General features: G+C 41.9%; 1 protein-coding gene across 1 annotated transcript; it reads left to right on the plus strand.

Moving 5' to 3' along the window:
- Positions 1-12,940: 12,940 nt before the first annotated feature.
- IL1A (interleukin 1 alpha) lies at positions 12,941-23,741 on the plus strand. Its single transcript, XM_069580376.1, has 7 exons — positions 12,941-13,037; positions 13,678-13,732; positions 14,953-15,001; positions 16,664-16,886; positions 18,495-18,668; positions 20,361-20,482; positions 22,905-23,741. Exons 2-7 carry the CDS (start codon positions 13,686-13,688, stop codon positions 23,094-23,096), a joined length of 807 nt encoding a protein of 268 aa, XP_069436477.1. The 5' UTR covers positions 12,941-13,037; positions 13,678-13,685; the 3' UTR covers positions 23,097-23,741.
- The last annotated feature ends 1,178 nt before the right edge of the window (positions 23,742-24,919 follow it).

Genomic DNA, 24,919 nt, shown 5'->3' on the forward strand with positions numbered 1-24,919 from the left:
ATCAGAAAGAGTCAGACATGACTGAGCACAGCCCTGCACAGCAGTGGGTCAGTAGCCCTCACAAAGCACAGTTCTCAGGCCCAGCCTAAAACCTTGCTTTCTCCAAGCTCTTCTTTTAAGAGACATCAATATCTGCAAGGTGCACTATATTTGGTCCTGGAAATTTTGCATGGAAGATTTTATCAAATCGCTTTCCTCTAAGCCACGAAAAGGCGGGGGCAGAAAGGGCTGGAACGGGTCAGAACAAGCTAGAAGGAGCAATGAGTAACACCACAGGTGAGCTGATGGCTTCAGCTGCACTGTGCCCTGTTCCCTGTGGATGGACCAGAGCTGGCAGCTCCTCTGACTCCCAGGGACTCACACTCTCTATGCTTTCCCTAGTGCCTTGGCTTCCCATTTACTCCTTCCACCCTTTCCCAGGCACCTGCCTCTGACCACCAGCTGCACCTCAGAGCCTCTCACCCTTTCTCAAGGCTTGCACTGCTAAGGATTCCACATCACCGTCTCCAGCCCATTGGCTCTTTCTGAGCTGTAAATACATGGCCCCAACTCCCACTGGCTTCAGTCAGGGGCTCCCCCACTCCACAGCCTGTTTTGCAAGTCTGTTACCATTTATCTTAGAACACAGTGCTGTAGTTATTCCTCACTGCTCCTTCCACAGTAGGGATAACTGTTAATAAAATACATCAGCCATCCGAGGGGCCATCTTCCTCACATCCCCTGTCTATCAAGTCTTGTAGGTTCTACCTTCTATTAACCCAAATACACCCTTTCTCTCTACCTCCACTGCCAGGACCCACGTCAAAGCCATCCTCATCTCTTACTGGGAGGATTCAGTAGCTTTCTCCCCTTATTTGCTTTCTCCAGTTTAAACACAATACAGATCTTTTAAAAATACAAACCTGATTTTACCTGCTCAAAACATCTCGATACTGCCTTCAGGATAAATCCGATGTCCTTAATGTGTTTACAAGGCTACCAGTCATGACCTGGCCCTGCCAACCCCTTCACCCTCAGGTCAGGCCACTTAAAGTCCCCTCACTCTTTTGGCTTCTGCCAAGGTGGCCCTTTTTTCAGTTTCTCTAATACACAATAGTCCCTCTAGATTTGGGGCCAACATGCATGCTGTTCTCATTGCTCAAGATGTGAATCGCTTTCCCTACACCTACCTGCACATTCATCCGGATAAATCCTCCTCTTTCTATTCATTACATTGTTTCCCTTTAAGAATAGATTCAGTTCTCCCCTCCCCCACCTCATATATATCTCTAGCATCCCACATGACAGCTTTCTCAATAACCAGCCACAACTGTGATCATGTGTGCAAGATATGGTTTCCGGCTAGCAGAAATTATCCATGAGGTTGTTTTGGGGGGGCGGGGCAGGGGAAAGGGAGGGGTTTGGCTGTGCCATGCAGCTTGTAGCATCTCAGTTACCTGACCAAGGACTGAACATACACCGTTGGCAGTGAAAGTTCAGAGTCCTAACCACTAGATTGCCCAGGAATTCCCAGAACCATGTTTCTCTTAATCACTCTCTGGCTTCAAACAGGTTCCCAGATCAAAGATACCCAACTTCTATGAATGAATGAACTGATAACCTTTAATAATTACTCCAGCCTACTGTACCCACTCTAGACAAGCTTGCATTCAACTTAGAATTCCTTTGACTGTAACCTAATCTCTTACCAGCCACATTTGACATTCCCTGCAGCAAATCTATGCTTTCCATTCTGTGTCCAGGAGGTAATAGGGCTAGGAAAGAAAGGTCCTAATTCCATGGATGGAAGAGGCGGAATAAATCCCTAAACGGGAATAGCTTGAGCAAAGGTGGAAATGGGAGAATGTGGGACATTTGAGGAGAAGGAAAAGGAAACTAGTAGTAAACTGAACTCTCTGGAGGTGGGAGGAACCTACTGTATGGCACAAGGAACTTTACTTGGTGATAGTACTGGAGTGGGTTGCCATTTCCTTCTCCAGGGGATCTTCCCAGCCCAGGGCTCGAACCCAGGTCTGCCGCATTGCAGACAGACACTTTACCATCTGAGCCACCAGGGAAGTCTACTTAATGCACTTCAGTTCAGTTCAGTTCAGTCGCTCAGTCGTGTCTGACTCTTTGCCACCCCGTGAATCGCAGCATGCCAGGCCTCCCTGTCCATCACCAACTCCCGGAGCTCAATCAGACTCAGGTCCATGGAGTTAGTGATGCCATCCAGCCATCTCATCCTCGGTCGTCCCCTTCTCCTCCTGCCCCCAATCCCTCCCAGCATCAGAGTCTTTTCCAATGAGTCAACTCTTCTCATGAGGTGGCCAAAGTACTGGAGCTTCAGCTTTAGCATCATTCCTTCCAAAGAAATCCCAGGGCTGATCTCCTTCAGAATGGACTGGTTGGATCTCCTTGCAGTCCAAGGGACTCTCAAGAGTCTTCTCCAACACCACAGTTCAAAAGCATCAATTTTTCGGTGCTCAGCCTTCTTCACAAGCCAACTCTCACATCCATACATGACCACAGGAAAAACCATAGCCTTGACTAGATGGACTTTAGTCGGCAAAGTAATGCACTATGGTGACCCAAATAGGAAGGAAGTCCAAAGGGGAGGGGATATATGTGTAAGTATAGCTGATTCACTTTGCTGTATGGGGAAAAACTGACACAACATTGTAAAGCAACTACACTCCATTAAACATTAATTTTAAAAACTGATTGGTGTTTCCTGACTGCAGATGCACTAGAAATTTGAAGTTCACTGGGGAGAATGAGTAGTTTCAAGTTCTGTGTATAATAAATGACTCAATATTCCCCCTTTTAGTAGCAGAACTATACCTTAAGCTAATGTGCTAACTGAATAATAAAAATCTCAAGATAAGAGTTAAATAAATAAATAAACTGCACACTCTTACAACCTCATTTAATCTTTCCAAAATTCCTAAAGAATTACTAGCCCAGTTTTATAGATAAGGCAACTAAAGCTGTAAAAGTTAAGGAATTTGCCCAGGGCACAGTGGGCTTCCCAAGTGGCACTAGTGGTTAAGAAGCTGCCTGCCAATGCAGGAGACAAAATGCAGGATCAAACTAGTAGGTTTGATCCCCGGGTTGGGAAGATCCCCTGGAGGAGGAAATGGCAACCCACTCCAGTACTCTTGCCAAAAGAATCCCATGGACAGAGGAACCTGGCGGCTATAGTCCATAGGGTCACAAAGAGTCAGACACAATTGAGCACACACATAGGAGGGGAGACAGATATGAAATGTCTTTATGCTTTTACTTACATTATTTCCTCAGCTTGTACTGTCCATTCTCCACTATCTAGATCTAATTCTTTGAGACACAGCTAAAATGCAGCCCTCAGAGGTCCTGAAAGTGAAAGTCGTTCAGTTGTGTCTGACTCTTTGTGACCCCATGGACTATATAGCCCATGGAATTCTCCAGGCCAGAATACTGGAGTGGGTAACCTTTCCCTTCTCTAGGGGATCTTCCCAACCCAGGGATCAAAGCCAGGTATCCTACATTGCAGGCAGATTCTTTACCAGCTGAGTCACAAGGGAAGCCCAAGAAAACTGGAGTGGGCAGCCTATCCCTTCTCCAGCAGATCTTCCCAACCCAGGAATCAGACCTGGGTCACCTGAATTGCAGGAGGATTCTTTACCAACTGAGCTTCAGTAACTCCTTTCCCATCTATCTGCTTCTGTCCTATTACAGCGCTTCTTTTATTCTGCTTGTCCTGTCAGCATCTGCACAGGTCTTGCCCACAAGTTCCAAGCCTGTTAAGGGCCAATGGAGTTCTTTTTCACCTCTTTCATGTGGCTTCCAATACAATGCCTTACACGGGATGGATCTGTGAAGCAGGTTGTCAAGAGGGCTCCAGAAAGGTTTCAGGAAAGTGTGCTCCATAGAATCACCTGCTCCCCTCTGCCTCCAGGTCCTCCTGCTGAGTCCAGGCTCTCTTAGGCTGCCCCGTCCCTCCCAAGAGAGTCACAATGCTTTGAGCAGCCCTGCAGAGAATACAGTGGTCTACTGAGGACAGCACTGGATGGAAGGAGGAAATTAAGATCATATTTGTTTCTTAGATGTTCTTTTATCATTTTTCAAAATACTCCAACAATTGTCCAGCCTTTCAAGCTCAGAAACCTAAACTTCCTTTTCTTGAGGGTAATAAGGATTCAGATGGTCCTCTGTGTATACCAAGCTTTCTAGAAAACAATCCTGAGTCATCGTCACTTAACAGATAGAGTACAACTGCCATTTCCTTCCAATTTATCAGCAACTGTTATGTACTTCTGTCCTAGAAAAGGAACTTATTTCTATTTATATTCAGAGTGACAAATCAAATTTGCCATTGGAGTCATGAAAAACATACATACATATATCTCTTTGTGATTCAACTGTATGTGTGCCTGAGAAAGATTTGACCAAAGCATAGTGTGGAATGAGTCCAGTGTGGGCTCTACACAATGGAACGTAACATTTCAAGAGCACAGAGGTACCATGGTCATGTTCAGGGTAGTCAAGAAATGTGGAATGGACAATTTGGGCTAGAAGCCCGTACAGTCATTCAGTAAAACTGCCTCCTCTTATAGATAAGGAAAGCCTGGGGAATGTGTGGTAATTGCCAAAGTTTACCAACTGGTTAGGGACAGAGTCAGAGCCAAGATCTCTTGCCTCTCCCACCGCCCTGTCTGCCACACCTGCCACTCCACTCCCTGGGCCACAATTGCTCTTATTAAGGGAGCATTCTCTCCAGCTTCCATGAGTTCATACCAAAGGGAGGGAGGAGAGAATCATGTGCTGGGCATGGAACCTTTGCGATTTAACATTTGCATGCATAATAAGTTGTATTCAGTGCTTATACTGAGTTGGCCCAAAAGTCTGTTCAGGTTTTTACCATAGCATTGTACAGAAACACCCAAACAAACTTGGGCCAACTCAAAAGTTTTGTTGATGAAAAAGCGCTTTGAAAAACTGTAAAGTATCATATATAGGTTAGAGTTTTAATGTAATTATTATATGTTTCGATTCTGGGATGTTAATTCAACTTTATCATTGGCTATTTTACTTTCACAGTTAATTGATCTTTATATCTGAAGTTGAAACTCAGCCAAAATGAAAACATCTGATTACGTTCTTGATTGACCTTAGCAGAACAGTCATCTCCCAAAGGCTGAAGAATGTAAGACAGAAGAATTCTAAGACACACTTTTGTCCAAGGAGGAATTGACTGTATGAAAGAGGAGTTTTTAGGAAAAGTATATGTCATCTTGGAGAAGGAAATGGCAACCCACTCCAGTGTTCTTGCCTGGAGAATCCCAGGGGCGGGGGAGCCTGGTGGGCTGCCATCCATGGGGTCGCACAGAGTCAGACACGACTGAAGCGACTTAGAGTTTGTGACAGAGAAAGGAAGGATGGTCATACATAGTAGTAGTCACAATAGGTTAAGTTATACCTGGGTAACAAATAAGTCCTAAAATGTCAGTACGGTTAACACTAATGCAGACTGTTCTAATCTCAGGCTTTTTCCGCCCACACCTCATGCATCTGTGACCACACCCTCTGGAACACATGACCTCCGAAGTTGCTGCATCAGGGGAACTTGGCAATGACGGTGGTGAACACTGGCCCTTGATTGCATCAGCCTAGAGATGTGACAAGTCCTGTCTCACTTCCTGCTCACAGGGCACTGGCTAGACAAACTGTGTATCTAATCTGACTGCAAGGGAAACCAGAAAATAAAGACAGACACTTATTAATTAACCCCAGAAATGAGACAAATATTTGATGAACATGGTCTACCAAATACATATTCCCTAAATCCCAGGAAAGCAAATATGAAAGTGCTTGGAGTATCTCATTTGTATGAAACAAATAGATTCATGGCTTGAAAAAAAGAAAGACTGAAAGGAAATACACCAAAATGTAATAATGAATATTTCTAGTTATTCAATTCAAGAGGGGGTGTATTTTCTTCATTTTTTAAAAATTTCCCTGGCAATATTTAATCTGCATGTTTAAAAGTAATACAAGCTTTTTTTAACTGAGAAACAAGTTCAGACCAGAGATAAACATGACTACTATGAAAAAATGACTCAAAAGAAAATGAAATTACTTAAAAATGCAGTTCTAACTAAGCAGTCACAATCAGCCAGAAAGAAGAAAATGAAAAACAGGCCCAAACATGTCTGTTGCCACACAGGAAGCTTTCTGATGAGCTCTGATTTCTATAGCTTGTCTGTGAAAGAGAGAAAAAGGGACACAGAGTCAAGAGAGAAGGCAAAGAGGGGACACAGGCCTATTTAGCACCACCACAAGAGAAGAATGAAAGGAAATTTAGAAACAAGAAAGCACATACATTAGGGAACAAATAAGCTTTATGCAAAGCGAGAAGATCACAGCTAAATAAGGATTTGCTGACCAATCATGAAACTGTCCCTTCCTGACTCTGACAACTTGAATTTCTCCATCTGGAGAAAGTCACAGCCACCCCTCTTCTCTCTGAGTTCTCAGAGTAACTGCCCAAAGTTTCAGTTCAGTTGAGTTCAGCTGCTTAGTTGTGTCCGACCCCATGGACTGCAACACACCAGGCTTCCCTGTCCTTCACCAACTCCCAGAGCTTGCTCAAACTTATGTCCATTGAGTCCGTGATGCCATCCAACCATCTCATCCTCTGTTTCCCCCTTGTCCTTCTGTCTTCAATTTTTCCCTGAATCAGGGTCTTCTCATCAGGTGGCCAAAGTATTGGAGCTTCAGCTTCATCATCAGTCCTTCCAATGAATATTCAGGATTGATCTCCTTTAGGATTGACTGCTTGGATCTCCCTGAAGTCCAAGGCACTCTCAAGAGTCTTCTCCAACACCACAGCTCAAAAGCATCAGTTCTTCAGTGCTCAGCTTTCTTTATGGCCCAACTCTCAGATTCATACATGACTACTGGAAAAAACATAGCTTTGAAGATACAGACCTTTGTTGGCAAAGTAATGTCTCTGCTTTTTATATGCTGTCTAGGTTGGTCATAACTTTGCTTCCAAAAAATAAGCGTCTTTTAATTTCATGGCCGCAGTCACCATCTGCAGTGATTTTGGAGCCCAAGAAAATAAAGTCTGTCACTGTTTCCATCATTTCCTCATCTATGTACCATGAAGTGATGGGATCGGATGCCATGATCTTAGTTTTTTGCTCAAAGTTTACCCAAAATTAAATGGGTAAAGAGCTTAGTGGGGCCAACACAAAGCCCTGTCTGATGGGTTCTTGCTTTCCTTCCCCTCTAATTTCACCACCTTCTTAGGTCCCTTCCCCCCATCAACTCTAGGCTCCAGCCTCAAAGCCCTACTTTCATTTCATCATTTGACCCGCCACAGCCTTTGCTCTGCCAGGAACGTTCCCTCTTCCCTCCCCCACTGAACTACCCACTTCCGATCTCAGACTAGCTCTTCTGTTCAATGCTCTCACAACACTTTTATCTCCGTTTGTATAAAGCTGAGCACCGAAGAATTGATGCTTTTGAACTGTGGTGTTGGAGAAGACTCTTGAGAGTCCCTTGCACTGCAAGGAGATCCAACCAGTCCATTCTGAAGGACAGCAGCCCTGGAATTTCTTTAGAAGAAATGATGCTAAAGCTGAAACTCCAGTACTTTGGCCACCTCATGCAAAGAACTGACTTATTGGAACAGACGCTGATGCTGGGAGGGATTGGGGGCAGGAGAAGGGGACGACCGAGGATGAGATGGCTGGATGGCATCACTGACTTGATAGATGTGAGTTCGAGTGCACTCCAGGAGTTGGTGATGGACAGGGAGGCCTGGCGTGCTGCAATTCATGGGGTGGCAAAGACTCAGACACGACTGAGTGAATGAACTAAACTGAACTGAACTGAACTGAGGGGATTATCAATGAATGCCTTTACTGTCAGCTTCCAGGAGAGTAGAAAACATAGATGGTTTTGCTCACTGAATGGAATCTCATTTTGTTAATTCCTTTTCCACATACTGGTGAAACACCATAAAGAGATATTTTTCTTAACCTAAACTTTCTTTATCATAGAGCCAGGGTCAGATTTCCCTAGCGGAACAGTGGATGAGAGTCTGCCTACCAATGCAGGGGATGTGGGCTGGATCTCTAGTCAGGAAAGATTCCACATGCCTCAGAGCAGCTAAGCCTGTGTGCAACAACTACTGAGCCCGTACTCTAGAGCCAGCAAGTCGCAACTAATGAGCCCACATGCCACAGCTACTGAAACCCGAACGCCTAGAGCCTGCGTTCCACAAGAAAAGTCCCCACTCCCTGCAACTAGAGAAAGCCCACGTGCAAGTGGCAACAAAGACCCAATGCAACCAAAAATAAAATTTTAAAGAGTCAGTAGCACTAGATAGTAGGATATTTTGAACTAGAAATCAAGAAAAAGTTTTCATTTTTCCTTCCCATTCTCATAATGAACTCTCCGTGTGACCTTGGGACTTTGATACTTTCCCTCTGAGTGACTTCCTCTTTGATTGAGTAAGAGTTTAGAGTGTCTGCAGTGCATCCTTCTCCAATGTATCTTTCTAGGTCCTTTGATAGACTAACAGGACAAAGCAGAAAAAAGTAGACATCAACAAGGGCAAAGTAAAGGAAGAGGTCACACTAAGAGAAAGAGAGTCCCTTGTGATTGAGTGAAACTCAGCTCTGGACTCTGAATTCTGTTTCAGCAATCTGGTAACCTCGAAGCCTTAGACAGACTGCTTCAAGTCTCTGGACCTTGACTTCCTCTTCTGTAAATGTGATAAGAGTACTGACCTCATACCACAGGTATGATTAGAGAATTAAAGGAGATAATGTAGTATAACACCCAGAACATCAAACACAAGGTTACCTGTTAGGTCCTTTCCTCTTTCCCACTAACTGGAATTTAAAAGCAGATTATAGGAGTGGGATGTGGGAGGGAGGTTCAAGAAGGAGGGAATATACATATACCTAGAGCAATGGCATATATGAGGCAATGGCATCCCATTCCAGTACTCTCGCCTGGAAAATCCTGTGGACAGAGGAGCCTGGTAGGCCACAGTCCATGGGGTCGTGAAGAGTCGGACACGACTGAGTGACTTCACTTTCACTTTTCACTTTCATGCATTGGAGAAGGAAATGGCAACCCACTCCAGTGTTCTTGACTGGAGAATCCCAGGGACGGGGGAGCCTGGTGGGCTGCCATCTGTGGGGTCGCACAGAGTCGGACACAACTGAAGTGACTTAGCAGCAGAGCTGATTCATGTTGATATATGGCAGAAGCCAACACAATACTGTAAAACTATTATCGTCCAATTAAAAATAAATTTAAATTTTTAAAAAGCAGATTACAACTACATAGGGCATCAGTTAAAACAAAAATCTCTGCATGTGATGGTTTCTGCACACTTTATTTCTCTGAAGAGGCTTTTCATCTCTTAAAAAGAAATCATTGCATTCCCCCATAATTCACAGAGAGGACTTACGTTTCTCTCTTATTCCAGAGACCCTGTTACATCCCACTATTTGCAATGATTTTAAAGTTGGTCCCCAAGATGCATATAGATGTTTCCCATCTTCATGGTACAAAGGCAAGAGCATCACTAAAGCCCCCAGCCAGACTCTACCAGGACTAGGTACTCAAGTACACTCATCACCTTCACCCCTTTGTTGTATTTCAAAGAAAAAAGTGAGATTTCACTGGAGAAGAAGAGAGGGAAGCTATTTCAAACATTTCCTTGTTTATTTTCATTTTTATTTTTTTTACAAAGAACCCCAGAATCACTGAATGATAGGCTGTTTAAAGCAGAAAAGACCTTTAAGAACAATCCATTTCAGCCCTGTCACTTGGCGTTGGTGGTGATAAGAGATAAGCGTCTATCTATATGCAGTGGGAAGAGAAGCTTGGGCTTGGAATCAGAAACTTGAGTTCAGGTGCTGCCTCTGCTGGTTTTGTGACTGTAGGTTGGTCACTTAACCTCTTTAAGAGTCCTCAGCTGTAAAAGGGGGTGGTGATCCATATCTCTCATAGGTAAAGTGAAGAGTCAGTGAGACTGCCCGGGTGAGAGCTCTTTGTGAGCTATGTAAAGCAGTTTCCAAATGAAAAGCATCACCATGACTTTTTGGACCCACAGCCTTCAAGCTCGTAAAGTGTATCCACTCACCAACCAAAATACTACATCATCTATCCCACATACCTAATTTTGTGAATCATGAAAAAAATATACCGATGCCCAGCAAAATACCTGCCACAGAAGAAGTAAGCCATAAAATTTTTTAATGATGTAAGTAAATTGGACTAAAGAAGGATTGTTGAAGTCTCCTCAGAATCAAGAAATGAGTATAACAGGAAACCACCCAAAGTCCCAGTCGCAGGACAACCTCCAAACACTCTTGGGGTTCCGTAGGTTTCTCTCTGTTTCTGAGAAAGAGGGGTTCTGATGCTGAGACTTACTCACAAGTCAAGTTTTGTTCAAATTTACAGAAAAGCAGTTTCCCCAAAACAAAGCAAGGACCTCTCACTTTCTAAACCCCACCCACATTTTTGTTCTTTCTTTGAAAACTGGTTTCAAGGAAAGTCACGTCCACAATTGGACTCCAACCACAATTGGCTGACTAGAAAAAATGTTCAAACCCCCCTTGAGAAATTCAACAGCCACATTTGAGGAATTTTCTACAACAGAGATGTGACATCGGCCAGGATGGGCGTTGCCACTGCCGGTACAACCAAGGGTATTTTCCTGGATTACCAAAGAGGTGGTATGTATCCCTCCCAGAAACTGGGTATCTTCAGGGTTTCAGTGGAGGCCTTCGCCCGAAAATGTCCTCCCTATCGAAGTTTCCAATTATTATTTTCATAAGAACGATATTTTCTTCAGTGAACTTAAGTGTTACAGTGATGACTATACAGGTTCCCAGGAACAGAAGCCATCATTAGCGCTGTTATTATTTTTGTTTAGTTGCATCTCCATAGCAGCCCACGTTCACAGTGTGCTTTGCAATTGTTTCTTAGTAATAGTTCTCACAAGATCTGTAGGAGGCAAGAGGGGGTGATCGGAGCTAATATTTCTGTGTTGCCTGAAGGGAAGCACCTGCATGCGTGTGTGCTCAGTCATGTCCGACTCTCAGCGACCCCATGGAAGATAGCCCGCCAGGCCAATCTGTGCATGAGACTTCCCAGGCAAGAATATTGAAGCGGATTGCAATTTCCTTCTCCAGGGGATCGTTCCAACCAGGGATCAAGCCCACGTCTTCTTTACCACTGAGCCACCAGGGGATCCCAAAGGGAAGCACAGATGTAGAGAGTCGGCTGCTATCACTGTCCACAAAAGGATCCCTCCTGAGATCCCCAAGCTGGACCCCAGCCTGGTCCTACATTTACAGTGCCTGCATCCAGGATTGACTTCCCTGGTGACTCAGATAGTAAAGAATCCACCTGCAACTCAGAAGACCTGGGTTCAATCCCTGGGCTGGAAAGTTCCCCTGGAGGAGGGCGTGGCAACCCACTCTAGTATTTTTGCCTGGAGAATCCTCATGGACAGAAGAGCCTGGTGGGCTACATTCCATGGGGTCACAAAGAGTCAGACACAACTGAGCGACTAAGCACAGCACAGCACCCAGGATACCATTTATTTCTGTGGCTCTTATTTATAACTATTATAACACCAGATCTATGACCAGGAGGAACTGAACTGGGCTACAGAATCAGAACCAGAGACTTTGCACCTAGGACAGACCTTGGTGCAAAATCAGCCTCATCATTTACAAGTAACAAAACCAAACAGCATACCTTACTCACACTTTACTTCTGGTTCTGAGCTTTTTGTGCTTTTCAATAACATGTTGCACTTTGGTGCCTTGTCTTTCTCTCTTTAATTTTTTTAAAAATTCCTCCTTGACTCTCCCCATCCATTTCCTTTATTTAAAATTATGTGGCTTAAACTCCAACCAGGAAAACAAAGACATTTATCTGCTGAGTCTGGTGTCCTGCCACCTGAATTGGGCCATCTTCGGAATACTGAAAAAGTCTTTGATGATAACAGCCAGGCAACACTGAATCAGTTTCATGTATGAGCCCCTTCTTCCTTTCTCCCAATCTTTTTTTTTTGGCCATGCCGTATGGCATGTATAATCTTAGTTCCCCAACCAGGGATCAAACCCATGGCCCCTGCTGTGGAAGCATGGAGTCTTAAGCACTGGACCACCAGGGAGGTTCACCCAATCTCCATTCTTGAATCCAGCTACTCCCTGAGTCTCCAGCTATCCTAATATACCTTGGGTTTAACCTAGAGAAGACTAGACTTCTCTTTGGGCTCTGGTAGAAGGTAACTTTGCTGTAACATGAGCCAGGGCATAGAGTTTTCTCATAAAGCTCTGTCACTTCTGTCTGAAACAGACTGACAGTATTCAGAGGAGTAAAATGATTGACTTTTGTGGTTGACTGCCGATTTTCTGTCTTCTACCGTGCCCTAACTGGGAGCTTGCCTTCCCACACTCAGAGTGATTTATGGCTACTCAAGCAAACCTCTGCAGAAAAGATGGATCGGCTTTCCTCAAGAGCCACTCCTTAGCTGCCAGGGGCTGTCAAGTATTCCATCAATTCATACTCAGCCCCGGGGTGCAATAAACGAAATAAGCCGAAACACAAGCTCCTAAGCACCCCTCCAACTCTAACCATCTACAATTCTGCTTTGGGTTTTCCCTCCCTCCTCCACCAAATACTTTTAGAAATTTAAATTTCCTGCTCTTTTCCCCTTTTTCTAAGACCACACGTTTAAAATTGTTAACAGCAAAAGCAATAAATAAATGAATCAAGTCAGAAACTCCTGGAATCTCTAGGAATTTTTCCTGAAAACACTATATTCAAGTACACAATTTGTCATTATTTGGACCGGTATAGGTCGAATGAACTTACATGCAAAACAGAAATCTTGTAAATTCCCAGTGACGCAATCGTGGCCACGCCCACTCCGAAGCAGACAAAAGGCGAAGGAGCCTGGCTCAGTTCAAGCCTCCGCGCGAAGACGAGGGAGCCAGTCATCTCATTGTTGCCAGCTCGGTTCAGCAAAGGTATCGTCCTTATCGCATCTTTGGCTCTTATAATATTTTTTGCTTTTCCTCCTTGGCTGTGATCTCTCAAATTGCCTTCTCTGAAGCTTAAGCCTCTTCCTTCCTTTGCCGTCCCTCTCTGGTTTGGCGAGTTAATTAGAATCATAGTCAGATTTCAGAAAATGATTCTGTCTCTGCTGGTGGGAAATTGAGCGACAGAGGAACTGGTTTCCTATGAGAGCATGAGATTACAGCCAAGCCTTCCTTTAGGGGTAGTCTCTGCTGTCAAAAACTATTCAGAGAAAACTGGGAATTTCTAACTCTTTCTCTCTCTTGCAACTGTATAAATGAAATATTTCATGCTTGTTGGGGTTCTTTGGTTTTGGTTTTTTACTTATTCAAATTTTCATCAAATGCCTACCAAATGCAATGCATTGGGTTGGATGCCTAAGAGATACTGAGATTCTAACAGAAGCTTACAGTCTAGCAGGGGAGGCAAATACATAGGCAGATCATTCAAAGGAATTGAAAAGAAGAATGCTGGGTGTGAGCTCACTCATTCATTAAGTGTCTTAGAAGCGCAGAAGGGAGGTGGTTCCCCTTGCAGGTGTCTTGTTCACACAATGGCCAGACTGACAGCTACTGGTGTTTTCTGTTGCAGAAGTGAAGATGGCCAAAGTCCCTGACCTCTTTGAAGACCTGAAGAACTGTTACAGGTAGGAAAGAGATTCTGTCTCTTGTGACTTAATGAGGGAAGCAAGGCACATTAGAATTCAGCTAGGAGGGATTTGCCAGGGAGTCCAGTGGCTAAGACTCTGTGCTCAAAATAAATATTTTTTAAAAAAGAAAGAATTCAGCTAGGATTACAGTAACTATCAATGGGGCAAGACCAGCAGAGGCTATAGAGATGTGTTCTACCTCTGAAGTCAGGGCAGATTCAGAGAAGTCTCAGGGAAATAAGCATCTAGTAGGTAAACCAAGGTGAAATTTTTGACAGAGAGATGGCCATTTTAGAAAGATTACTTTTAAGGTCTCCTGACTCCTAGCAGTTCTCAACATCTACTTAGACCCAGCTTCAGTCAAATTCACATGCCCTGCTACAGTAATAGATTGTCAGAAAGAGAAACCTTTCTTAGGAAAACTTCTTGATCTCAGTCTGGAATGGGAAATGGCTTCACAGCAATTTGAGCATGTGAAACCTACGCAGTCAGTCTCATTCGGACGCAAAAGAAAGATAATAAAAAGTTTAACTTATAGAACACCTTAAGCAGATGCAGTGTTCCACATTACCTACACACTAACACAAAGTAGACAATGGAAGCGTTGCCTGCATGTTTTGGAAAGTATAATGATTAAATCTGTTTTAATGAATACATGAAAGCAAAGTGTAACAAATAACCTATTTGATTCAAATTTAGATGAAGTGCTTCAAAAGGAATTCTCCCTGAAGTTTAAATGTTTTACCTGAAATTCAGTTACCACTCTTCAATCCGTTAGCCAAGCCTCATTTATTTGTTTGTTTTGATGAAGGGGGAGCTAATTTAAAAAATTTTTAATTGAAGTATGGCTGACTTACAAAGTTGTGTTAGTTTCAGGTGTACAGCAAAGTGATTCAGTTATATATGTATATATGTATTTCAGATTATATTCCATCATAGGTTACAGTACCTGTGCTCTACAGTAAATTGTCCAAGCCTCATTTTTATCGATAGAGTACAAGTGAAGTTCAAGGCCTGGCCTGATGATTACTAATTTCACATTATCAGGTACAAATTACTGTATGGATGTGTATGCATAGAAGTCCTTAATTTTCAAAGATGACAATAATGGCTATGTATGTGTGTTACCCAAAGCTAGTTTGGTTATTAAAATATGTTGCCCAGGGAATGTAGTGATATAACAAACAGAATTAAATTCTCATCATCTTGTTTAACAGTGAAAATGAAGACTACAGTTCTGAAATTGACCACCTCTCTCTGAATCAGGTAAGCAAATGACTGTAATTCTTAGGAGACTGCTATCCTTACACAGTATTTTCTCTACTAGAACAGGAACAGCTGAATCTTAGATGCGTTTGTTCTGCCTTCACTGGAAGTCCAGAGAGATTCATTTCTTCATGATAAGTGAGGCCAGCTCCCTCTCTAGACTAACAGCTGATGGCACCCTTCATCTCCGTGGATTTTCCCAGAACAGAGGAGAACGAACCTGAAACTCCAAGAATGAAATCTCCTGGGTCAGCCTTCCATCAGAAGGTTGCTTATGCCCTCCCTGGCCAGGCCCCCTGGGCTACTTCCCCAGGGGTTTAAATGATATGTTGTGGATATCCTCTCTAACATCAGCTCCAGAGATTAGAGATAGCTTTCTAGATCTAATAGTCCATGAAGCTGAGGTGGAGGAAGCAGGCCAACTGAAAGTAAAAAATCTGCAGTCATTCAGATGCTGTGTTATTTCACTAAGAGACCACGAAACAGTATAGGTCCTGCTTTGTGTGTCTTTGATAGTGACTCTAAAAGCTGTATCTAGAGGAATATTCCTAAAATATTTGAGCCGTGCCAAGTAGATGTTTAACCTTCTGGAAAGAACTAACTGGAAGGCTAAGTCACTCACTAGCATCACTTGAAGACCCGTCTCATCACCTCTCTCTCTCTTTTTTTTTTTTAAACTGAAGTGTAGTTGATTTACAATCCTGTGTTAGCTGCAGGAGTAGAGCATGGTGATACATTTTTTTCTGATGATTTTCTAATATAGGTTATTACAAGGTACTGAATATAATTTCCTGTGTTATATAGTAAATCTTTGCTTACCTATTTTATGTATAGTAGTTTGAATTTACTAATCTCATATCCCTAATTCATCCCTCCTAACCTTCCCTCTCCCTTTTGATAGCCATTAAGTTTGTTTTCTATGTCTGTGAGTCTATTGCTAATCTGTTTATGGGCTCATTTGTATATTTTTTCAGGTTATTTTTAAAATAATTCTATTTATTTATGTTTGACTGTTCTGGGTCACTGCTGCGTGGGCTTTTTTCCAGTTGCAGCGAGCGAGCGGTGGCGACTCTTTGTTGCGGTGCTCGGGCTGCTCAATGGGCTGGTTTCTCCTGCTGCAGAGCATGGGCCCTAGGGCGCATGGACTTCAATAGCTGCGGCATGTGAGCTCAGTAGTTGTGGTTCCTGGGCACTAGAGCACAGGCTCAACAGTTGTGGCATAGGGGCTTAATTGCTCCACAGGAAGTGAGAGCTTCCCAAACTGCCTTGTTAGGGGGATTCTTTACCACTAGGCCACCAGGGAAGCCATGTATTATTTTTTAGATTCTACATGTAAGTAATATCATATAGTACTTGTCTTTCTCTGACTTACTTCACCAAGTACAACAAGGTCTCATTTTTGAGTCTGAAGAGGGATGACAAAAAACCTTGCCAAGATCACATCGTTTGAGGGAAATCCTAAAAGAAGAGGTGGGAGGTAAGAGGGAAAGGGGAGGCATACAGAGGAAAGGGGGAAGGAGAGTCGGGGGAGGGAAAGACCGATGGAACGTGGGTCGCCAAGGCCAAAATGGCCACCCTTCTCTCTAAGACTGTTGAACAAAACTCCTACTGTAAAGGAGTCTTGTTCACTGGCCTCTCAGTTCCTATTTTCCTTCATCGCAGAAGTCCTTCTATGATGCAAGCTATGAGCCACTTCATGAGGACCACATGAATAAGTTTATGTCCCTGGATACCTCGGAAACCTCTAAGACATCCAGGCTTAGCTTCAAGGAGAATGTGGTGATGATGACAGCCAATGGCAAGATTCTGAAGAAGAGACGGTTGAGTTTAAATCAGTTCATCACCGATGACGACCTGGAAGCCATTGCCAATGATACTGAAGAAGGTAAGGGGTCAAACAATAATATCCTTGTTTTCTGTTTTCAACAAAATGCAGACAGCAGAGTGTAGGGGGAAATAAAACCTAAAACCAGAGTAACAAGAGGGTAACCACCCATTTGTCTGCTAATTATAAGAAATGAAAATTAATTTTTATCCTTCTGCAAAGGGAAGAGAGCAGTAAGTGCTTAAGCTTAGCATATGTGCTCACAGGCTTACTTGGTGGCCATATGATTAAGTCATGTGACTTCTAGCCTATTGGCAGAAAGTAATTATATACTGTTAGTGAGTGACCACTTACAGGTTATGCTATTCCACATACTAGTTATGTCTTGGGCAAGTTACTTAACCTTTCTATGCTCTGGTCTCCTCTACTGTAAATGGAGTTAATCCAAGCCCCTAATTGTTGTGAAGATTAAATGAGTCAACACTTGCTAACTTCTGAACTAAAATAATGCCTGGCACATAGAAAATACCTAATAAATGTTCGCTATTATTGTTGTTATTACTTTTGCTAATACTACAAACACTACTAACTTATTAATGATTGCATTATCTCTAACCTTCACAACAACTCTGCACTCTCATTTTATATGTGAGGAAACTAAGCTCAGTGAGATAGTGACCTGCCCCAAATCTCACAGTCTGTAAGGGTAGAGCATCAAATCATATCAGTTCTACCTGACTATAGATGTCATGAGTTTTCTCCCTTGCCTTTACTGTACAAGCCTCTTCGTGAATTATAAATCTAATATTTTTAAAGTAACAGTTGATCACATGTGTTCACCTAGAAAATTAGAAAATACAAGGAAAAAAATTAAAATTACTCATACTACCCCTCAGAGTTTACCACTGCCAGCACTACATTGCTTTCCTTACAGTCTTTTCTGTGTACATACAGAGTAACAAACATGAAGAACATTCCTAGGATCAACCATGTGCAATTTAATATGCAGCTTTCCTCATTTATCAATACATAAAGGACATTTTAGAGCACCGGTTTTTCACCCATATATGTAATGTGACAATGATTGTCTATATCAATAAATCTTGATTTCTATCATCATTTATTTCCTCAGTGATAAAACATTCCTGTAAGTAAAAGTATTCAGAGCCATGAAGATTTGTAAAGCTTCGAAACATACCACCGTTCAGAAAGGTGGTAGATAGGAAAAAAAAAAAAAAAAACGAAAAAAACTTTTTTAAAGCAAAAAGATGGTAGACATTTATACTGGCACCTCAGTGACATATAAAATTTTTAGTGGATTCTTTTCTCATGGTGCATTCATTTGAAAATGTAGTTGGAGAATACGAGGAGTCTTCCCGGTTATTTCCAAACCTCCAAACAACCAAAAAAGTTGTACATGTGATCTCTTAAAAAAAACAACAACCACCATTGCCTGAAGAATCAAAGTTTTTAGACTAAGTAACCACAGGGGTAATCCTGGAATCAATTCCGCTGATGGGGTGATTTCACTTCTATGTCAATTTCCTCACCTCCCTTGGGATATTCTTCAGGTGCCTTCAATAACTACTTTGTATGCTTGTATTAGAGCAGATACATCATCCATGTTTGTACTTGGACATTAATCTGAGCTTGTGATAATGGTTTTAGAAATCATCAAGCCCAGATCAGCACATTACAGCTTCCAGAGTAACGTGAAATACAACTTTATGAGAGTCATCCACCAGGAATGCATCCTGAACGACGCCCTCAATCAAAGTATAATTCGAGATATGTCAGGTCCATACCTGACGGCTGCTACATTAAATAATCTGGAGGAGGCAGGTAAATGGACAATTCTGTCATCTCCCCATCTTAAAAAAAAAGATTGATTTGTTTATTTTTGGCTGTGCTGGGTCTTCATTGCTGCAGGAGCTTTTCTCTAGTTGTGGGAAGCAGGGCCTGCCCTCTAGTTGCAGTGCTCTGGCTTCCCGTTATGGTAGCTTCTCTTGCTGGAGAGCATGGGGTTATGGGGGACTCAGCCTTCAGCAGCTGCAGCACAAGGGCTCAATAGTTGTGGTTCCTGGGCTCTCAAGCAGTGGCTAAATAGTTGTCCACCACATGTGAGATCTTCCCGGACCAGGGATCGAACCCTTGTCTCTCGCATTCACAGGCAGATTCTTTTACCGTTGAGCCACCAGGGAAGCCCTCTCCTCACCTTTTTATTTCTGCATTTCTTTTAAGCTTTCTGCTTTTAAAGAATAAACCTCTCTAGATTCCTGGCTTTGCACAGGAAGCACATTTTAATAAAAAAAAAAAAAAAACTTCTGGGTTAGGCCAGAAACTTCAACCAAATCTGAAAGCTTTAACAAGTGTCCTAGCTCTGAAAGCACTAAGTGCAGTAAAAAGCTTTCTGAGGTATTATCTCCCTTGGTTCTCTGAGACACTCTTATCCTCATATTTTAAAGGTAAGGAAACTGAGTCTCAGAAATATATAATGACTTACCCAAATTTACTCAGAAGCCAATGAGGAGCCTGCTCATCAAACTTCCTAATAACACCAAACTAGAAAGAGTCCTTATCTTTGATAACATAATTGTGAGGCAAAGCACCCAATAATTTTAAAGAAAAAAAACAAAACTGGAAGATTTGCATGTGTTCTGAAGAATGAAATTTAGGATCCAAGAAATTCTGTTACACCAAGCCAGCTTCCATGTTGCACATATTTTTAGCTTAAGGACATGTCATCAGTAAACAAAATGATTTTCAGAGATCAAAAGAGGTTACTCTGTGCTAACAAGCAGGGCTATTTCTGATTGGATATATTTCAGCTAATATGCTTTCTACTCTATGACATTCACAAATTATCTTGTGTTCTACAAAATAAATTTTTTTCCTACTTGATATTATTTCACATAATTTTCCCATATATGGACAGAGTATATGTTATTTGCCATTTTTAATGGCCCTAGGATATTCAGTCATGTTGCTTTGCAGGTGTCCAGGGTTTCCTCTATATAATTCAGTTGCACATGTCTTTGTATGAATTATTTCTTTTCCTATGAGGGTATTTCTTTGGAGCATATTCCAAATGCTGGATTTCTAGGCATAAATAATTTTACAGCTCCTATTAAGCATTGTTCTCTAAGGAAAACTGAACTGCTTTTCACTATTCTTAGCAACATATGAATGCATCAGCTTCCCTAAATCTCCCCATTTTACTCATGACTTCACAAATTCCAAGGTCTTATCCCATTAATATAATTATAAGAGATTCAATAATAATCCACCCACAAGCATTCATTCAACACAGAGAATTCTAAAGTTATTAGGTATTTACTTGCCTAGTAAATATGGCAGACATTGTGAGGGATACAAAGATGTAACAATATAAATTCCATTTCTGAGCTTCAGGTACTTACATCATAGTTGGGGACATAACTACACACACATACACACACACAGCATCTTCATAAACACTTGATTTTATGAAAATACAATGGATTTATTTTCTTTTTTGGCTTTTCCCTTTGCCAGTGAAATTTGACATGGTTGCTTATGTATCAGAAGAGGATTCTCAGCTTCCTGTGACTCTAAGAATCTCAAAAACTCAACTGTTTGTGAGTGCTCAAAATGAAGACGAACCCGTCTTGCTAAAGGTCAGTTGTTCCCAGTCTCCAATTTACCTTCATTTATAGCCCATGCATTTGTAGGTGATCCCAAGAGGCAGACACCCCTAGCAGGATGACCCAGTTCTTTCCTTCCTACCACAGTTTCACCTGCCCACCTACCTTCCCATCCTACTTCTGACCCAATGACAGAATGTGGTCCACTGGAGAAGGGAATGGCAAGCCACTTCAGTATTCTTGCCTTGAGAACCCCATGAACAGTAGGAAAAGGCAAAATGATAGGATAGCAAAAGACGAACTCCCCAGGTCATTAGGTGATGAGATGGCTGGATGGCATTACTGACTCGATGGACGCAACTCTGAGTGAACTCTGGGAGTTGGTGATGGACAGGGAGGCCTGGCGTGCTGCGATTCATGGGGTCACAAAGAGTCAGACACAACTGAGTGACTGAACTGAACTGAACTGATCCCCAGAGGCAGTTCTAGGCAGGATCTGTGAGGCAAGATGGAGCAAGATGGCAGTGGCAAAGTACATAAAAGGGAAATTGCCTTCCTCTTGCTCTTTTCCCTACCTGATCCTTATTCACCTCCCATTCCTAGGCATCTGAACATTCCATCCTTCTTTGAGCCTTACTGACACTTACCTGACCTACGTGACTGTAGGCGTTAGGACAATGGAGTCTGCCTCTAAGAAACTCAGTAAGCCACTGAGATCAGAGAGGATGAATCACCTGTGGAAGAGCACAAAGCAAAAAGCTGCGAGCCAAGCCCCAAACCCTGGCCTTCTGACTCCATGTCCTCCCTCTCTTCATTGGTGCCAGTTTTCTGTGTCATCCCAGCCTCATGCCCACTACATGCCCACTACAGCCAAATGTTTCTCCACTGACTAGTAGATGACTCTTATTCACTAAATGTATAATTCACCACTCAGTCCCTCCCCAACTAGGATTTATGTGGGTGCATGTGTTTCTTTCCTGGATCAAGTGAGATGAAAGTGATGTCTACAGTAGGGCAGTAGCTTCATTCGTGAATTCATTCAACAAACATTGTTTATTGAGAGCCTTCTGTTTTTCAAGCAGAGTGTCAACAGCTCAGTAGACAGTAGTGAGCCAAAGTCTTATAGAACTCAATCTTCCAAGGAACACAGATGGTAGATGAGCCAAATGACCAGCAAAAAGGGCAAGATGCTGTGAAGCCAATGAACAGGGTGCTGAGATAGAGAAAATGTTTAGACAGAGCTCCCTGTGAGCTCAGAGCTGTCAACAGAAAGGAGTATACCATCAAAGGGGTGATGGGGCAAGCATTCCAAATAGAGGGGTCTGAGTGCACCTAGCCCTAGACCTTCAAGAGGTTATAGGCAAGTTTGAAAGATCAGAACGGACACCCAAGGATCTGGAAGCTAACCCTGCAAAAGAGGAAAGATAAGTAGAGGAAAGGAATTCAAACTGAGAAGTGTCCTGGTTTTGCATATTTTTTCTAACTTGGAGAACAGACTAGAAAGGAGGCAATAGAGTCCAATTAGGATGCTGTAATAATAGTTGGGGTGAGTGAGGAGCATTGTGAGACAAGTGGAAAGAAGGAGACAGAATCTGGTTATATTTTGGAAATTGAACCAACAGGGAGGAAGAGGGGAAATCCCATTTACTGAGATGGGGGGAAAAAAACAGGAGAAAAATAGGTTGGGAAAATAAAATCCTTGTTGACATTGAAAACCCCAGGGAAACCTCAAAAGGATGTTTAGCTCTTTTAGATTAAAAGAATAGAAAAGCATCTCAAGTTAGAATTTGAATTTTGTTTTTCCATGAAAGCACTTTTAGGCTTTTCTCACACTCACAAGAGGAGGATGATCTAAAGAGATTACAACTGTCAAAAAATTGTCTTGAAAGGATTGCCTTTCAAAGGATTGCATATCAAAGGACTGCTGATATGCCTGGGAAGTTGTGTGTGTTGAGGTGGGGTGTTTTTTTAACCTTCAATTGTTGACTTAAATACAGAGATAAACATGTCTGAATTCTAAATTATTTTCCCTAAGTATGCTTTGAACATTTAGAGGTCAAAAGGTTTTCAGGTCTTAGAGTCATTAGTGCTCAGATTTGAGCACTAATTTGATAATGCTTTATGCCCGTGTTGGAGGCAATGTTTCACCCTACCTGCCAGGATACAACGAGACACTAGTGTACTTGGCAATCTTCATGATGAAATTGGATTTCTCTCCACTTAACTAAGGAAATTAATTATTATGAATAGACGGGGCCATACATCTAATAGGCATGTAATGAGCGCTTTTGGAATGAACAAATGAACAAGCTTTTAGAGCTTGTATCATCATGTCACATAGTCATAGTCCTAAAGTGCTGTGTTTCTCACGAAGGCCAAATGCCAGAGGATTGAGGTCACTTATTTTTTTAGCATCTTCTTGTTCTCTAACAGATCTTTGTTCTCTGTATCCTAGGAGATGCCTGAGACACCCAAAATCATCAAAGATGAGACCAATCTCCTCTTCTTCTGGGAAAAGCATGGGTCTATGGACTACTTCAAATCAGTTGCCCATCCAAAGTTGTTCATTGCCACAAAGCAAGAAAAACTGGTGCACATGGCAAGCGGGCCGCCCTCGATCACTGACTTTCAGATATTGGAAAAATAGCCTTGATTGTGCACTCTACTTACTTGCAAAGTGGTGACCATCCGTATGTACTATGTACATGAAGGAGTCGAATCCTTCACTGTTAGTCACTCGCTGAGCATGTGCTGAGCTTTTGTAATTCTAAATGAATGTTTACTCTCTTCGTAAGAGAGAACACAAAGTCCAGTAGAACCAACACTAACATATAATGTTGCTTGTTATTTAAAGAACACCCTATACTTTGCAAGCTACCAAACAATGTAATTATTATTCTGCACAGTAGTCTTGGGAGGACTGAGGCTACTATCTGCGGCTACAAAAGGTTCTTTCCATATTATAGATGAGTAAACTAAGGCATAAGAATACTAATACCAAAAAAAACACAGAATACTAATACCCATGACAGCAGTTGGAATAAGCCGTGGACACACGATTTCATTCCAACTGCTCAGCTTTTACTTTTAAGCCGCTATGAGCCCTTTATCAAATACTGTAAGTTTCTGGGGTCTCAGTTTGACCTTCTTCAAAATCAAGGTAATGGTGACTATAGCCCTCCTACCTCAGCAGTACTTTATGCCAATGAGTTCATTTAAGTAAAATTTTTCTTGAAGCTGAGCCTCAGGAAGAATGCAAAGCTTGAAATATTATTTTAAGTTATTATTTATTATTAATATAAGTTTATATTTATAAGCATTATTTCTAAGATATTATTATTTCTAACATATTATTATATTTATGGCAATTCATTGCAATATCTTAGTATGACCAGGTATCGTCAATAATAGTAGACGGTGTTTTCCAGGCTGAGTGAGTCTGAGGTTCAAAGTGCCTTTTGCATTGTCATGAACTTCTGTATTCCAGTACCTGAGAGCCCTGTGATTATGATAATAAATTTATATTAATTGCCTTGTTTGTCTGAGATGGTAATTGGCCAAAATCTTTCACTCCTCTGCCTTTAAACTTGATTTGGCATTCTTGTGTTATTCAGTTTCATCTGCTATCAAATCCTACTAGCTAAAATGGGATGAACTTAACTTTGGCGACCATGAAAGAAGCGTTATCTAAACTTTCTTTTCTGGAACATAAGCAATGTTCCTTCTAGGTTCTAAAAGTTATCATCCAATCGTAGTGTTACATTACCATCAACAATGAGAACTGACAGATATTATCAATCATAATTGAATAAAGCATTAAAAAATAAATCTGGCACATTTTAACCATTAGTTTACTTCATGGTATAATTAGGAACAGATGATAAGAGTTCATAAAAATAACTATAATTAGTGTTACTTTACAAAACTAAACCCAGATTTTATGCTTTTTCTCACCTCTTTGTTACCTTGTCAGTATGCATAAATGGCATTAGGAATGATAGTATTCCCTGGTTCATTTAAAACTTGTATTAAACACAGCATGTGTGTTCATGTGTTTATACAAATTCACACATTCAGAACCACATTAAAGACTAATGAATCCTTTTGGAAAACATGCATACAAAGTATGTTGAGTTGGAAAAAGTTGAAATCAAGAGATCTTGGAATTAGATGTGGGAATTAATGGGGAAGGAGTAGTTCAAGATGATTCATAGTTTCCCGCTATTGGAGAATAGGTGAGCTCAGTTCAGTCTCTCAGTCATGTCCAACTCTTTGCCACCCCATGGACAGCAGCACACCAGTCTTCCCTGTCCATCACTAACTCCCGGAGTTTACTTAAACTCATGTCCATTGAGTTGGTGATGCCAGCCAACCATCTCATCCTCTGTCATCCCCTTCTCCTGCCTTCAATCTTTCTCAGCATCAGGGTCCTTTCAGATGAGTCACCTCTTCGCATCAGGTGGCCAAGTA

Source organism: Ovis canadensis, chromosome 3 (genome assembly GCF_042477335.2).
Source record: "Ovis canadensis isolate MfBH-ARS-UI-01 breed Bighorn chromosome 3, ARS-UI_OviCan_v2, whole genome shotgun sequence".
Classification (NCBI taxonomy): domain Eukaryota; kingdom Metazoa; phylum Chordata; class Mammalia; order Artiodactyla; family Bovidae; genus Ovis; species Ovis canadensis.